Below are 16,304 nucleotides of genomic sequence, written 5' to 3'. Positions count from 1 at the left end.
TATGAAGAAGGATGAAAGAATATCTGAAAACATTATGATTTGGATCTGTTAGTATAATAAAATTATAGATACATATCCAATAATAATAAATATAATTAATAATTATAAATAATAATGATATGCTAAGAACAATAAAGTACAGAGATATAAGAAGTAACTTATGTACAATATGGATAGTCTGGAGTAATAGGAGCAGTACAAGCAATACATTTTCCTGACAGATAGGATAGAAGAAACAAGGGGAAAAACGTGAAATATATATATATATATATGAGAGGAATTAAAGGGGATTAAAGCAGGTAGAAATGACTCAGGAGCAGAGGAAAGCAAGGTTTTTGTGGGGTTTTTTTTAGAATTTTTAAAACAAGGATTATGTTAGGAATGTATAGGAAGTAAGTTCAAGGATGTATGAAAAAGAATAATGTCTATATGTGTTTGGTCTTTGTATGTTTTGGTCTTTGTATGTATGTTATGGTCTTCATATGTATGAAAAAGAATAATGTCTATATGTGTCTTTATATATGCATCTGGTCTTTGCATGTTATATATGTTTTATATGTTTACATGCTGTTATGTGGGTATGTCTGGAATTAAAAATAAATAAATAAATAAATAAATAAATAAATAAATAAATAATACCAATTGTTTTCTTCAGTTGGAAGACAATGCATAACTGGCTCTCATAACACATGTGAACACATTTTAACTATTAAATAAGTATATTCTCTTCCCCTCTCCCCATTTGCATTTCCCTCCAAACACTGATAGTATAAACTTGCACTAATATTACATTCTTTTAACTAATAAATTATAAAATTATATTTAAAATGTACTGCATTGTAAAATTATCTTCTACATGGGGCAAAACTAATTACCTGGTTCTAAATGTACTTCCCAGAGCATCTAGATTTAAAAGGTCTTTTCATCCAGATTTTAAATATGTAATTATTTTTTCCTTAATAAAGGCCAAATTTACAATCAGAAACATATGAATTTTACGCCAGTTCCTAACAGTCATTAAATTGTGAAAGTGAAATACAAGACACCATAAATAACAAATGGTACATATTGAATATTACATTATTATCAAGCGTAACTTGCATATAGGTTGTTTTGGGGATGATTTGAGCAATAGGCTTGCCATAGCATTTTTGCAGTGCTTGTAGAGTAATACATTAGGATAAGAAATTGTTATGATTCTGGGACACAGAAAGTCTTGTTTGTATGAGTAGTACCTTAACACTGTATAGTAAAGATACCATTGGTCTATGTCTCTTGATGTTGTTGTGTGCCTTCAAGTCATTTCTCACTTATGGTGACTCTAAGGCAAACTTATCATGGAGTTTTCTTGGCAGGATTTGTTCAGAAGTGTTTGCCATTACTTCCAGGGTATCAGCCTGCTCTTAGTCAACAGGGATTATTAGAAATTACTAACTGCAAACACCAGTGAGTTGATACTTTAACATCTCTGCTCTTCTCAGAAATTGCAATATCTAACTTTCTGCTAAGAGATAAACAATGACCTCTTCACCAGGTGACTTTTTCTCTCCCTATACTCCTACCCTATCAGGTATCATCAAGCATGATGATATCTTCTGGAGAACTCAGTAGCTTGTCTCACTTACATGCTCCCCCCCTTTTTTTTTCTTTTACACTTTAGTGGTCCTATATGTTATCCATCTTGGACATTTTTCCCCTTATTTATTTACTCTTGTTTGGCTTATATGGCTACTTTGATTTTTTTAAATTCAAAATTAAAAGCTATTACCCATATTGAATGTTTGTTATTATTTACAACTTGACTCTTGTTTTGCTCATATAGCTACTTTGCTTTTCCTTGTTTGGTCAGGATATGTGTGAAGTTGATAAGCAAAATCATATTTAAATTAATTTTAAAATAATATTAATAATAATAATAATAATAATAATAATAATAGTTACCTATTATTTCTATGCTGTTCACATCAATTTGGAAGGTCTGCAGGAGGTCACTTTTATTTCCTTCAATGCCCAAAGTCAATTCATTCTTTACTTTTCCACTGGACACCCATTGTGCAAAGAAAAGGTCGAACAGTACAATGATACTGCCATTTCTGCAAAGTAAATGATAATCCACAAACCGGCAGAAGAATTAATCAATGAGGTAGGATGTTAGGAACTTGGCTTTCTTGACTTTGGTGAATGACTCTGTTACCAGGTGATATATGAATGATAAGAGGTTGAACAACAATAACAAATGATGTTCCTTGGTAGCTGGAAATCACTTGCGTGCCTCTAAAAGTTGATACCCTTCTATTTCTTAGAGGCAGAGGCCATTTGATAGAGAAAAGGTTTGCAGCAACCAATGTTTAGCAGTTGTTGGCTACACAGCAGATTTATTTAGGATACTTTAATATGGTTTTTTTTGCATTTAAAAATGCAATGCAGTTTAGCATATGTAAATGTAACAAACCAGAAAATTCCATACCATCAAATAATAAAACCAAAACAATAAAATAGTAAAACATTTCATTAAAAATGAATGGTATAAAGAGGAACGTATAGTAATGCTGTCTGATTTAGATTCTCCTTGTATTTTCTGTATATATTCGTAAATAACAAAATACTCCCCCCCAAAAAAATTACAAAGCTTCCACAAAACTCTTGTCCAATGGATTTTACTATATCTCCTTCTACATTTCTTACCTCAATGGAAAATGAAGCAAGCACTATTTTGAAAAAATTTCCTAGTGAAGTAATTGAAGATGAGACTGACTACGGAGAAAAAATACATGGGATTTCATTCTACTCTAAAGTAGTGTGGTGTCCTAAAAGACTAAAATTTGATAGGAAAGAACTGATAGGGCATGTTTAGAAGTTATATAGGATCAATGACTAGCTGCTTGTTTTCTTGTTGAAGGGATTTTTAGCCAGTTTCATGGAATATTTAACTTGGACCATAGCTGAGCGGTAGAACACATAGTTCAGATGAGAGACGTGTCAGGTTCAATGCCTGCTGGGACTGGTCTAAAATGTTGAAAAACTGACAATCAGTACAGCAACACTGCAATGTAAGCCTGCATACTATATGATAAGTTACAAGCATTGAACACATTATCTTAATTAAGAATTTAATTAAATTTACTGAAGTTGCAAACTATGCACGAAACAGGGTGTCTATGATGTTACTAATAGGTAGGATAATATCTAACACCAAAAGACTGCAAGACAGTGCAGCTTACAGAAGCCAATACAACTTGGTAAATACAGAAAATAACTGTGATAACTTAAAATATGGAAATCAGCTTAATAACCCACAAAAGAAAAAGGTCTGAGATAACAAAGACTATGCGAGCATTTCAATGAGTAGGGATGCGGCATCTGAGGCTACATAACAAGAAACTATTCAAGTTTAAATTGAATTGAAATGAATTATGTTTGTTTTTATTTTTAAAATTTAGTGTACAACTTTATATACTGTTAAAAGAAAGTATTGTTTTAACATAGTCATATAAATATAAGCACAAATTATAAAAAATAGTTTAACAACAGCCATTCATTAAACATATATCTCAAAGATTAACCAAAAAAAAATTCAATCACGAAAAATAATCTGTAAAAGTCTAGTGGAAGAAAAGCATCTCAAAAGCTTTCATTCAGTCATAGGGTTGCTTCCACACTGTAGAATTAATGCAGTCTGGCACCACTTTATCTGTCATGGCTACATAGATAGAGATTGCCATAATTATCCATTCATATAGATAAATGTGTAATGAAGATTCTCCTCCCATAGAAGTGAGTAGCTAACCAATAATTTATCAACATTTCTTTCTCAAGCTCATACCAGAAAGTGAAAATATTCTCTCATTTCTCTCTGTCTCTCTCTGAACACTTATGGACTCCAGGAGGAAGGAACTGAGAAGTAATAAATGTCCAAGATCTGCTTCCAACCTAATCTTGCAGACATTATAGACACCTAATGTTTAAAGACAGCATTGGAGGTTACAGATAGATTTCAAGCAACTAAAATGCATCAATCCATTAAAAACAACCCCAAAATGTACAATTCCAGGGGCCCTTATCAAGAATCGAAGTTTCACAGTCTTGGAGATATGCTGAAAGTAGACAGAAAGATTGGCATTCTCTCCGCTCTCTCATTATAAATCTCTGAGGCCATTGTTATGAGTCAAAAAAGAAGCTGAACCAAGAACAAGAACAGGAACTAAAGAACACTTTCTTACTACTCCATATACTACAAACAAATATTTCCACCAGTCTATTTTAGCCAAAATAAATTTGGAAATTTTGTCTCTCATACTGTTAAAAATCATCCCCTCTGAATCGTAGTAAGTTTCAGGGATGCAATGATAACCAAGATTTGGTTTCCTTTTGGATTATGTCACAGAAAGTTCACTTGCACTTGTAGTATTTACATCTACAAATATACAAGTTTAACATAGGTGGATGCACACTATTAAAAGGTAACCTCATAGCAAAAGTTTAAGGAGCTACTTCTTCAAGATACTGTCACAGGACCAAAATGCAGATCTGTCTCCTTTTATTCAGTCTGCCATTTAATTTTAAAACCACTGGCTGTCCTAGCACAGAAAGACCTGGATCAGAACATGCCTTAGGAAGTCAGGCTGGGGGATAAAGACACATACGTATTTCATTTATGTTCATAGACATTGTTAAGGCCAGCTATTATCCTGTTGTAGATAATGCTAGATGGGATTTGGAAACAGGGAAGAAAAAAGGACAAGCTATCCAGGCTATACCCTTCCAAGAAGATGTCCAGAGGTAAACTGTGGTCTACCACAATAGTGCAAGAGGTCTAACACAAAGAGTTAAAAATACTGTACTTATTATTTGGTAGATACCACACATCATAAGAGGCTGTTATACTTTCCTATTCCATTTAAAAGTCCTGAGGTGAAGCTGGTCTATGAAATGACTAAAGCTGCATTGAGCTACAGCTAGCCCACTGTATCCACATTCTTTTTTAATCCATGGCTTGAAACTACTCAAAAATAATATAAATTCCAAAAGGAAAACCTTGATTTTTCCATTTTTTATAATGGGCTGTTGGGCACCATTTTATAACACCATTCTATATAATGGGTTTTGAGTATCCATGGATTTTGGTATCCACAAAGGGTCCTAGTAGGACAAAACCCCAGCAGATGCTAAGGGCCCAGTGTACTATCTGAAAAGACTGAGTTCCTAACCCAGTTTTTCCTTCTGTGCACAAACATAGAGTGATCCTGACCAAATATGCTTGCATCTTTTATTTTAATTTGAACCTTGGGATTTTGAACAGTGTTTGTTTACTGAAGGGAGTTTCTGCTTGGTTTCCTTGATTTCACTGACTCTCAGAATTGATTTTTCTACTTGTATCAAGATCTGGATAGAGGATGATGTGTGACTCTGTAATTATGCTTACTGAAGTGAAGAAAGTTTTCTCTTGGTTAAAAATCAGCAGTGACCTTTCTTATTTCAAAGAATTCCTGCCAACAGACTGCCAACAATACATTTGTGGTCTTGGGTAGGAGGTGATTAATCCTCTCGATGCACAAAGTCAGTGGTTTAATGAATGGGCAGATTCTTCCCTTTAATTTCTTAAATGATTCTGATAAGCTTTAGGATAGCCTGAACAAAGAAAAACTTATGTTGCTATCTCTGTGACATATCTGAGCTTCAAGGTTGGAAGAAGAAATCAGTTCATTGCAAAGGTAGACTAAATACTCTCCTTAAGAAAACAAAACAAGGATTTTTGTTGTAGTTGTTGTTATGTGCCTTATGGTGACTCTTGGGGTTTTCTTGGCAATTTTTCTTCAGAAGAGTTTTGCTATTGACTCCCTATAAGGCCGAGTGTATGACTTGCACAAGGTCATCTAAAGTGTCCATGGCTGAGCCAAGATTTGAACCCTGGCCTCCTAGAGTCCCAGTTCAGCACTCAAACTACCATACCATGCTGGCTTTCAATGTAAGGATACATTCTTTAAATTAAAAACAAGCAAGCAAGCAAATGCAGTTTCAGACAGTCCATATGGAAGTAATGCCAGAGAAATAATTCCAGAACCTGGGCATTTTATTTTTTTGTGCTACAACTATTAGAACACCCATGCCAACATGACAAGTGGCATGCAGGCTGAGGAATATGGTGAATTGCTATCCCTTGGGGAAAAAGGAATGTTCCAAGCCTTATGAGGAAAGACCCAGGGAGTTGGGTATGTTTGGCCTGGAGAAGAGATGGTTAAGGGGTGATATGACAGCCCTGTTTAAGTATTTGAACGGGGTCACACTGAGGATGGAGAAAACTTGTTTTCTGCTGCTCCAGAGACTAGAGGATGGAACAATGGATGCAAGCTACAGGAAAAGAGACTCCACCTCAACATTAGGAGGAACTTCTTGACAGTAAGAGCTGTTCGACAGTGGAACACACTCCCTCGGAGTGTAGTGGAGTCTCCTTCCTTGGAGGTCTTTAAACAGGGGCTGGATGGCCATCTTTCAGGGATCCTTTGATTGTGATTTCCTGCATGGCGGGGTTTGGAATGGATGGCCTTTGTGGTCCCTTCTGACTCTATGATTTTATGAATTTTAGCATGGAAGGAAAGGAATGAAAATCAAGGACATTCCAGTTGTGTATGCTTCCACCCATGGGAATTTTCATGATTCACTAAGTGTTGCTTAGCTATCACTTCCCTGGATACATTGTCCCCAGGCCAAAATATATGCACTCTCTGTTGGCAATCTGATTAACCGTCATGGGAAATTTAAGCCTTCACTGTCTAGCTGCAAGCTATAACATTGCCACCTATTCATTGGGAGGGCAGTTATTTATATATAACTATTAGTGCTAAGGAGAACACTTCCATCTTTATCAATATAAGTCCATCTCATGCAACACTAATTGCAATCTGAGTGGTAGAAAACAAACAAACAAACAAAAAACAACAACACCCATGTGAAGCCCCCTCTAATAGCATTATTAATGTCATATGTAGTTAAATGTTAATGTCATAAGTAGTTAAAACATTACATTTTATTAATGTACTACACATGGTATTTCTACAGATGAAGTAGAATGAAGTAGATTTTCAGAAGATTTCAGCTGTTAATAAAGAGGTGAATTAAAATGTTTATTTTGTGTGTTTTCATTTCATTTGGAACAATCCAAGCAATAAAAGGGATTTTTAAAATTTATTTAATATAACACTTTTGTCCTAAATAGGACTGAAAGTGGCTTACAATATAAATGAAAACAGAACATCTAAAACAATATGGAGTACAAAAGTTTTATTTTTTTTATGGTGAGCTTTATTAATAAAACTTTGAACATACAATTGATAAAATTTGTTAACTATTACATATTCTAGAAAGTCTCTAAAATAAGATATATCAAGCAAAGGATAGTTAATTCAAGCTAGCAGTGATAGATTCTTTTATCTTTTTCCTACTTATGATTTACGATTTACTGTTTTATATATTGTAGTTATCTTATTTCTAAGATATGCAAAAAAAATGGAAACAAAAAGAAATACCAACACAATGGCTGGCCAAAAGTATCGAAATGAGGAACATGGAAGGAAGGCTGGACTCAAGATTGGAGGCTACTAATTGACTATTATAAAAATAAAGATTAACAGAAGAAAATAAACAAATACTGAAATAAGACATAAATCAGAGCGAACTCACCAAACAAATTGACAGCAAACATTTCTCTTAATGGGAAGACAGAGCTCTTGGTCTGTCTGATAGTGTTGTGCCCAAGAGATCTGTCTTAACATTAAGAGAAATGTTTATTATTTATTGGAATTGCTTTTGTGTTGTTGATATATGAAAAACCATGGGCTTGGTTTAAAAATTGACTCTAGAGTATTATGTTTTACCTTGAGAAAATGACAGTGTGGCTGTGTGTGTGAGTGTGTGAAGTTAGCCGGCTACAGTGTGTGTGTGAGTTTATGGGTTTGTGTGTGTTCCCCTTTCCTTTGATATATGTTGTGAGTAGGACAAATCCTATTTTAAATTGCTGCTCAGTTCAGGATATGAAGATAAGACAATCACATCAGAAACAAGAGGGGGAAAAAAGGGAAATATTAATAATGATATGAGGGCATAAGATGCTAAAATATAGACAGTTATAGATGTTCTTTTGATGTTAAATGTCCTTTTGATGTTAATGTCAAAAGAACAAGAGGGGGAGGGTAAAGATGTGATACCCCTCCATATATAGTAATAGCAACTATGAAAAAGAGAGAAAGAGATGGCTTAAAAAGGATTTGAAATTGTAAAGTATTTATATGGATGGTATAATTTAAAGGTACACATAAATAAAATTTCCTGTTTTGGATAAAGTTCAAGACAAGGGAGCAGAGGGTCCATATTCGGTTTTAAAGATGCATATACAGAATTTTCACTTTTTTTGTTCTTTCTTTTGTATTTTGTATTTTTTTTTTTTTTTTTTGTATTTGCTCATTATAATGTTCTTTTCAGAATATAGGAGGTACTGGGACATCTGATCTATTGTTGCCTCAACAGGTTTTGGTTAAAATGCAAAAGATATTTTTCTGTCTTGGATACTGTACTCAAATACAGTCAGTTTAATCATTCAGTTATGTCCTCCAAAATGCTTCTTGCTTGCTTCCTGCTTGCTTTTTGCTTCAGCTATTCCTGATTTTCAGCTCCTGGTTATACTTGCTGCTGCTGCTGTGCTGAACCTGAGCTGTTGCTAAACCTGAGATGTGGGCGCACCTACATCATTAGTTTATATTAGCTTTGTATGGGAACTATAGAAAAAATTTTGAAAAATAAAAAGATTGAAATGGTGGGTTCATACAAATTTTTAGTCAGGATATAAAATTTTGGATTATAAAATAAAAGAATCAATGTGACATATAAACTTGATGACATTAAAACAGACTGAAAACAGTCAAAACGTGCAATTTGTATGAACTCAAATACAGTAAGAACAAATGAAACTGTAGAGTTGGATCATATGAGAAATGAAAAAAAAAATTAGTTAAAAGAAATGATACCATTTGGAACTCAAGTGTTGTACCTCCATTTGGGACCAAAAGAACATGCTCTGAGACCCAAGTGGAAGAAGCCATATATCAGAATGGATCATATATGGCCTACCAATTATTTAATTGAAAAAGATGGGAAATCGAAATGGGTCCACCAAAACCATATATAGGTATATTGAGTTGAAGAATAACAAGTTTGTTTGGTTGTATATTTTCTTTTCTAGGATTAAATCACAGGAAGCAAGAGATGGAAAGACCTCCAAGGGGCAAATCGGACTTAGCCCCTTCAGGATCCAGAACCTATGAATAAATTTTATTTGTATAGAACTTATAATCAAAGTTATATGCCAGAAGACTTAAATCAAACTGAATTGAACGAGAGGTATCCAAAATACCCAATGTTTTGTGTAAATGGGAGTGTTATGTTTGGGTTGGGACAGGGAAGCATATGTTCGGGTGGGCAACCTTGAGACCTGAACATATGGTTCCTCTTTGACAAATGGACTACCAATTTTCATCCAGGAAACTATCAATGTGTAGGGGTGGGATACTTGATTTTTCCAGTTCTTGTATATAAGTCTCAGGATCTCCAAGTTAGGCGAAAGCGGGATGCCTGTGGTGGGGTTTTAGGACCAGATTGTTCTGACACTATGATCATAGATATCAATTGTCAGATGGTACATCAATTGGGAGGGCTGTCAAAGGAGCTTTCACAGGAATCCTCACTTTGGGAGCATATCTGGGAATGATAGCACAGGAAAATTGGAAGAGCATACTGTGACTTGCCTACGGACTGGAAAATTCAATAAATGCTACTGGAGAAATAGTATGAATGTTACAATTTGAAATTGAAGAATTAAGTCAAATGATAATGAAGCACAGATTAGCCTTAGATTATTTGTTAGCTGCAAAAGAAGTTTTTTGTAAAATGATATTGAAGGAGATAAAGGAATAGAAAGGAATTGGTCTCTTTTCGGATGGCTAAGTGATTTGTGGCCATCTGCTGTATGGGTAAAAGGAAATCCTTATGGTAATAGCTATGGTGGTGGTTATGATTTGTGTGATAACCTGTTGTTTTCCAATTCTAATTCGTATGTGTCAACTTAGTATCGTTTCAGTGATACCTAAGAAGAAAGAAGATAAATTTGCATTATGAATCATGATTGGGTGTGCTATTGTTTTCTTTTCTCTCTTTCTTTCCTTTTCTCACAATATACCTCATAGCATTATCACACATACCTCATTATTACATTTAACCAATTTCTGTAACCAGCTTATGTAATCTTGTATAACATTAACTTTGTGACAATCAATTTTGAATTAATTGATTATCAAGAGGGGGTGTATGTAAGACGAATGAGTGAGTTCTGACTTAAACCCAGAGCTGAAGAACCAAGGAATTGTGCTTTAAACATAGCTAAAGGACCAAACAAGATGGTTCCATGCAGAGCATTGATGTGACGAAGGTATTTGGCAACCGAGGCGAGGAAAGTCTGAAAACTTGGAAGCTGAAGCGGGGTGCCGTCCAGGTGTGATGAACCATGACCGGGAAGAACCTTACCTCCTGAGTCGCCATGATGAGGAACTGACAGGACAATGGAGAACTTTGAACAGAACGAGTTGCTTTGAACATGGACTGATCTGAACAACCTGTCTGTCCTCCCAAAAGAGGAAGTTGAGTAATGGGCTGCAATATTGCAAGACTTCAGCAGCCAAGAGCCAGAGAGAAGAAGAAGTATAAAGACCCTGGACTTTCATCTCCATTTTGTTGGCATCTACCGCGGCAACGGTGTCATCCCCAGCCTTCGAGAACAACTGATCAATGTTCGGCGGAAGGAAAGTGTGTGTGAGTATTGTATGAATGTGTGAGTGAAAGAGCTCTTGATAATCAATGGTTGTATTACTTTGTGATTCAATAAATGTTACATGCATGGTGTTTAAAACCAAATTTGGTGTCTCAATGTCTGTGTCAGCCCTACTGTGAATAAGTTCACGGAGAGGAAGATTCTCATTACACGCTCTCAGGATAAACAGGTTGCCCTTACAATCTTGGGCATAACAATAGGACAGAGTAAAACAATTGTAGATAAGTAATAATTATCAAGAAAATGATTAATTTCTGAAGCCCATAGAACATAGAAATAACAGTCGAATGTTAAAAGGTGTATGTGCAGTAAAAAAGAAGAACAAAAAATTGAAATATAGTAAACTATACACAGATTTATAGATCTCAATATAGAGATAATGGAAATTACGTTAGAAATAAGAAAAAAAATCTTATCAAGTTCAAGATACTGTCTTGACCATGGGTAGGCAACCTGCAGTCCGCGGGCCGGATGCGGCCCGGCAAGGCCTTGGGACCGGCCCCAGCCCGGTCCTGCCACCGATTGCTGCCGGAGCCTTTGGCCTCTCGCGTGAGGGCATGAGGCCTTTGGCCTATCAGGAGGAGGCGGGCAAGTGGCAGGCAAGGGGGGCAATTGTCTAAAGAAGCCTCCGAAACATGCATTTATATTAACATTTTTTAAAAAATCAGCAAATTTTTTTTGTGTGAACTCCATTTTTTTTAAAAAATGTGTCCTCCATTTGAAAATTTTGTCCTACATTTGTCCCGGTTTATTTATCTAATTATTTTTTTAAAAAATTATTTAATTATTTATTTTTTGGCTTCGGCCCTCCAGTTGTCTGAGGGACAGCAACCCGGCCCCCGGGTTAAAAAGGTTGCCTACCCCTGGTCTTGACTAAAAAAAATAAGAAAGTTAACACTGTAAAGGGGGGAATATTAATTTAAATGGAAAAACTGGTTAGAGCGCAAACATTAGAAGTACAAAAGTTTTAAAAAGCAATAAACCATATATCCAACTGAAACACTACTTTAACATTAAAACAATTAAAACAAAACACATATTACATACTAAAAACAAAACATCTAATTGCACCTCACTCTACCCTAGTCAGTGTAGTCTGGAGTCTTTAAACAGGGAAGTCTTTGCCTGCCAGTGAAAAGACAGCGGGGGGGGGGGGGCAGATTGAACCTTCCTCAAGAGGGAGTTTCAAAGCCTAGGAGCAACCACCAAGAAGGCTGTCTCCCATGGCCTCACCAATTGAGCCTTGGAGCATGGTGAGATAGAAAGACAGTCCTTTCCTGAAGATTGTAAGACTTAGGTAGGCTCATATGGGAAAATACAGGTTTCAGATATTCTGGACCAAAGATGTATAGGGATTTATAGGTCACAAATAAAACTTTGAATTGTGTCTGGAAATAGACTAGCAGCCAATGAAGCTATTTAAGAAATTGAGTTATATTCTCCCTATAACCAACTCCAGTTTCACTTCAAGGGTGTACAAAGTGTGACCCTCAGGTTGCATATGATTCCAGAGCCATTTTTGCATGCCCCCAGCAGCTTTTTTATTTCCATTTTTGGGCCCAGATGCCTTCTAGTGATTGTGTCTCCCCATATGAACCTGCAAGAGCCCTAGGATCTTTGGGAGAAGGCTTTCTCTCAGTCCCAGCATCATCACAGGATTGACTGGTGAGGACACAAGAAAGAGCCCTCTCAGTGGCAGCTCCCACCCTCTAGAATGCCATTGCATTGGAAGCAAGGCTCGCCCCCTTGCTGCTTGCCTTGCGTCAGCAAACAAAAATGGTTTTATTCAGGCAGGTGTTTAATGTGTAATCATGGAATTGCTTTTTTATATGGGATGTTTGCTATATGAAGTGACTATCATGGTTTTATTGTGGTTTTAATGTTTGTAATTTAAATTGTTTTATGTGATGATTTAATTGTTTTATTGCAATATGTTTTCAAAGAGTTTTTATATGTGAGCTGCCTTGGATCCCTTTCTGGGAGAAAAGTGGCACAGAAATAACATAACATAAAATAAAATAAAAATGGCATATCTTTATGGTACAGTTTGATAACAACCAGCTCTAATACAGGATATCCTTCCATGTTAAGGGCATGTCTGTGGACCATATAATATAAGGATCCACAGCCCCATTTTGGGTGGTCCATAACATATATTTCAGTCTAACCATTTTTTATCATTACCAGCCTTGGCCTTTCAAGATTTCTAGCGAAGCAAAGACCAAGATTTACACAGTGTCTGGGAGAGGGCACTGAAGCTGAACCTACTCTGAAAAATGGCTTCATTTAACCCTAGGTGATACCAACACATTTGGGAAATTTGCCACAGAATTTTGGCAACACAAAAAAGGGTGCATGTGACAAAGGCCTGTGACAATGGTGAAATTAAGTTACCCACCCCATTTCTGTAACCTGGCTGTTGGGGAAATCCATTCTGTTTTATAGTTCCTGAGACAGTCTCCTAGGCATAACAGGATTTTGGCCTTAGTGAAATAAACAGAAACATAATATGCAGTTATACAACAAATATAGTTGCAATATATTTTAGCTTATGATTTCAGCTTTACATAACTACAGTTCATATATATATGCACACATGTGAAAAATAAACTCACTTAAATTGGGAAACTTTACAGTTCTTGTATTCATTCTGCAGTGTGCTTGATTGAAATATATCATTTACCTATATGTCAAAACAGAACAGAGACAAAACAAGTAAGAGAAAATACTTATTGACATTGTAATTGTGTACTTATATAACAACCTAGTAATTATGTAGATCTGTTCCCCATCACTGTAAGGTTTTGGCGTGGTGAAAATATATATCCAAGGTTTTTTCCTTTATCAAAACTATTTTGCCTATCTGTATGTGTCTTCAAGTCACCTGCAAATATATGGTGACACCATGTATTTTATAGCATTTACTTAGGCAAGGAATACTCAGGTATGGTTTTGCCAGTTCCATCCTCTAAATATAAGCTACAGCACCTGGTGTTCATTGGAGGTCTCTCATCGAAGTACTTTCTAGGGCCAAACTTAGCTTCCAAGATCAGACAGGATGTGATGCAGGACCATCACTCCTAAATTTAAGGCCTCATGGGGACAGGCAAATTACAGTGCTGCTAATCATATAGTAGTCTAATTCTGCTTCCCTGCTCCACAGGTGTGCCAGAATGGCTTGGAATCTCATGAAAAGCACTGGATGAGCATTAAGGTAATTTCTACTCCTTTCTGATATGGTGAAGTGTACTCAAGCAAGGAACCAGTAGTGTTGAAACAATCACATCAGGAGATTACCCAATAGCAAATGATCATCTGAAAATATGTTGAAACAGACCACAAGCACACATACCCCTTCATTAATTAAAAAAGTGAAACAAAAATAGTTGTGAAACCTGCCCCTAGGCCTTTCTGATACTGTAATAATTTAAAGCTTTAGCTGAGCAATTAGACACATAGTTTAGGCACTCAAAGAAAAGGGACAGGCAAAGTTACCAAGAGAACATGAATACCATAACTATAAAACTTCTAGTGTGAATGATTTTCAATGTCTCAACCTATGCAATGCTAGAAATTTGTGCACTAAAAGAAAATTTCATGGGGGGAGGGCAAGTTTCTTATTTGAAAGGGCATGCTCCCATCCCCTTTCACATAGCTAGATTCCTGAAGCTAGATATTATGCTGTGGCATAGTTGCAGTATAACTCAAAAGACACATTCAGCCAGTCTAATTGACTTACCTGGCCACTACAATGTAGGTGAGAGATGTACATGGTAGAGATTTACATGTGTAGGCAGAGTTACCAAGAGAACAAGAACAGAGCAAATACAAGAGTTCTAAAATGAATTTCAGTGTTTCGCTCTCTGCAATATTAGAAATTTGGGGCTGGCAGAAAGTTTCATTGGGAGAAATGCCTTCATTTTGCTTCCTCTAGCAACAACTCTGCCTATTATCCAGTGTGTCACAGCTCTGGTCATATTTGTCTTTCACCACATCTGCTGTTCTGAAGTTTTACACACACACACACACACACACACACACACACACACACAGGGAGAGAGAGAGAGAATTTTGTCATACAGAAAACATGGGCAATTGGGTGACACAAGAGTGTCATATTGAATACAAACATGTTTGTGCAATTATGGAGCTAAATACTAGAGAACTTGGATAGGTCTTAAATTAAATGAAAGCATGAGCAGCTAGCAAATGTCATTCAACATTAATTTGACAAACATTTATCATTTGATTCTTACCATTTGCTGAACATCAAAGGCAAGAGCCTTGAAGGCTGTTGATGATTTCTCTTGCAAATAAGGGCTGAAAGATGCTCCTGACAATATCGTGAATGTTCCCTGGGCAGCATGACTGTTTGCACCTGATAAAAGGGATATATGCTTGCATTTTTCAGTTTGTTTAAACTAGCTCTTTGCACTTTAACTTGCTTTGAAAATGAATCCACAAATGAAGAAGGATGAAATTATATATTTCATATCTTGTACTTTTTTCCCCCCAGTCTCCTCATGGCTTTGAAATGTATATCTGGTTTCAGTACTGGAGACTTTCAGAAAGTAATAAATAATAATTATACCTAACTAGTTTCTTTTCCCCACAGCAAAGCTGTACTTTATTATAGAATGATCATAATATTTTTTTTGTACTTCAGGCCAGCAGCTTGTAAGAATCATGTTTAAAAAAAAAAAAAAAAAAAAAACAGTCACAATACCTACAATATTTAATTTTAGGAAACAGGTGAATAAAAAATTAATTGTTATCATAGGGCTGGAACAGATGGCCTCAAAGGGGTAGTTTGAAGCCACGTCTGCTGAATACAGATTAGGGCCATAGCAAAAACCCACTGTGGCCCTAATTTGCCTTGAACCCAGCCCAAATAGGAGCAGAAAATATCCACTCCCTTTTGGGCTGGGAAAGAACTGGCTTTCCTGGCCCCACCACAGCCCCAAGGCAGCTTCAAGACACTCCTGCAGTGTGTAAACACCATGCCACCAGAGGTTCTAGAAGCTGCTCACGTCTGGGTAGCCAGCCAGCTTCTGGGTGGCTTCGGAGTTTTTGGTGCATAAAGGCCGGGCTCCCAAGACACCCTGAAGTAGGCTTTAAAGGGCCTCCTGTTTTGGCCCATCGTTAAGTATTTTTCTGGCCCTGGGACTATAGCTAATTATTTTTTAAAAACAGTTTTCCAAGTTCTGAGTTATATTTGACCTTAACTGGTCACAGTCTTTCTTTGGAATACTTGCACCAGTGTTTTTTAGTTGACATCTAAGTGATGGTGAAGGGTGTTCCCATTCCAGGGGCATACTGTAACTATTTGGGCGCATCTCTGCTCAGAGAGCTGCTACCTACCAATCAAAAGTTACTTCATTGTGTTCACTTATTGATACTTTGCTATGGCTTTTTCTCTACAAAGCTTGAA

At 36.2% G+C, this 16,304-nt stretch overlaps 1 protein-coding gene across 1 annotated transcript in view; it reads right to left on the bottom strand.

Annotated features, from left to right (window-relative positions):
• TMPRSS15 (transmembrane serine protease 15) overlaps positions 1-16,304 on the bottom strand; it is a 182,258-nt gene that overhangs the window by 72,807 nt on the left and 93,147 nt on the right. Inside the window, exons 2-4 of the mRNA XM_089508436.1 lie at positions 15,130-15,251; positions 13,489-13,556; positions 1,942-2,093 (exon numbers count right to left, since the gene is read on the bottom strand). Of these exons, the coding sequence (XP_089364562.1) occupies positions 1,942-2,093; positions 13,489-13,556; positions 15,130-15,251 (342 nt within the window). The remainder of the gene's footprint in view (positions 1-1,941; positions 2,094-13,488; positions 13,557-15,129; positions 15,252-16,304) is intronic.

This window comes from Sceloporus occidentalis, unplaced genomic scaffold, assembly GCF_023333645.1.
Source record: "Sceloporus occidentalis isolate IW3139 unplaced genomic scaffold, rSceOcc1.0.p SCAF_2, whole genome shotgun sequence".
Classification (NCBI taxonomy): domain Eukaryota; kingdom Metazoa; phylum Chordata; class Lepidosauria; order Squamata; family Phrynosomatidae; genus Sceloporus; species Sceloporus occidentalis.
This window is presented reverse-complemented; position numbering and strand designations above follow the sequence as displayed.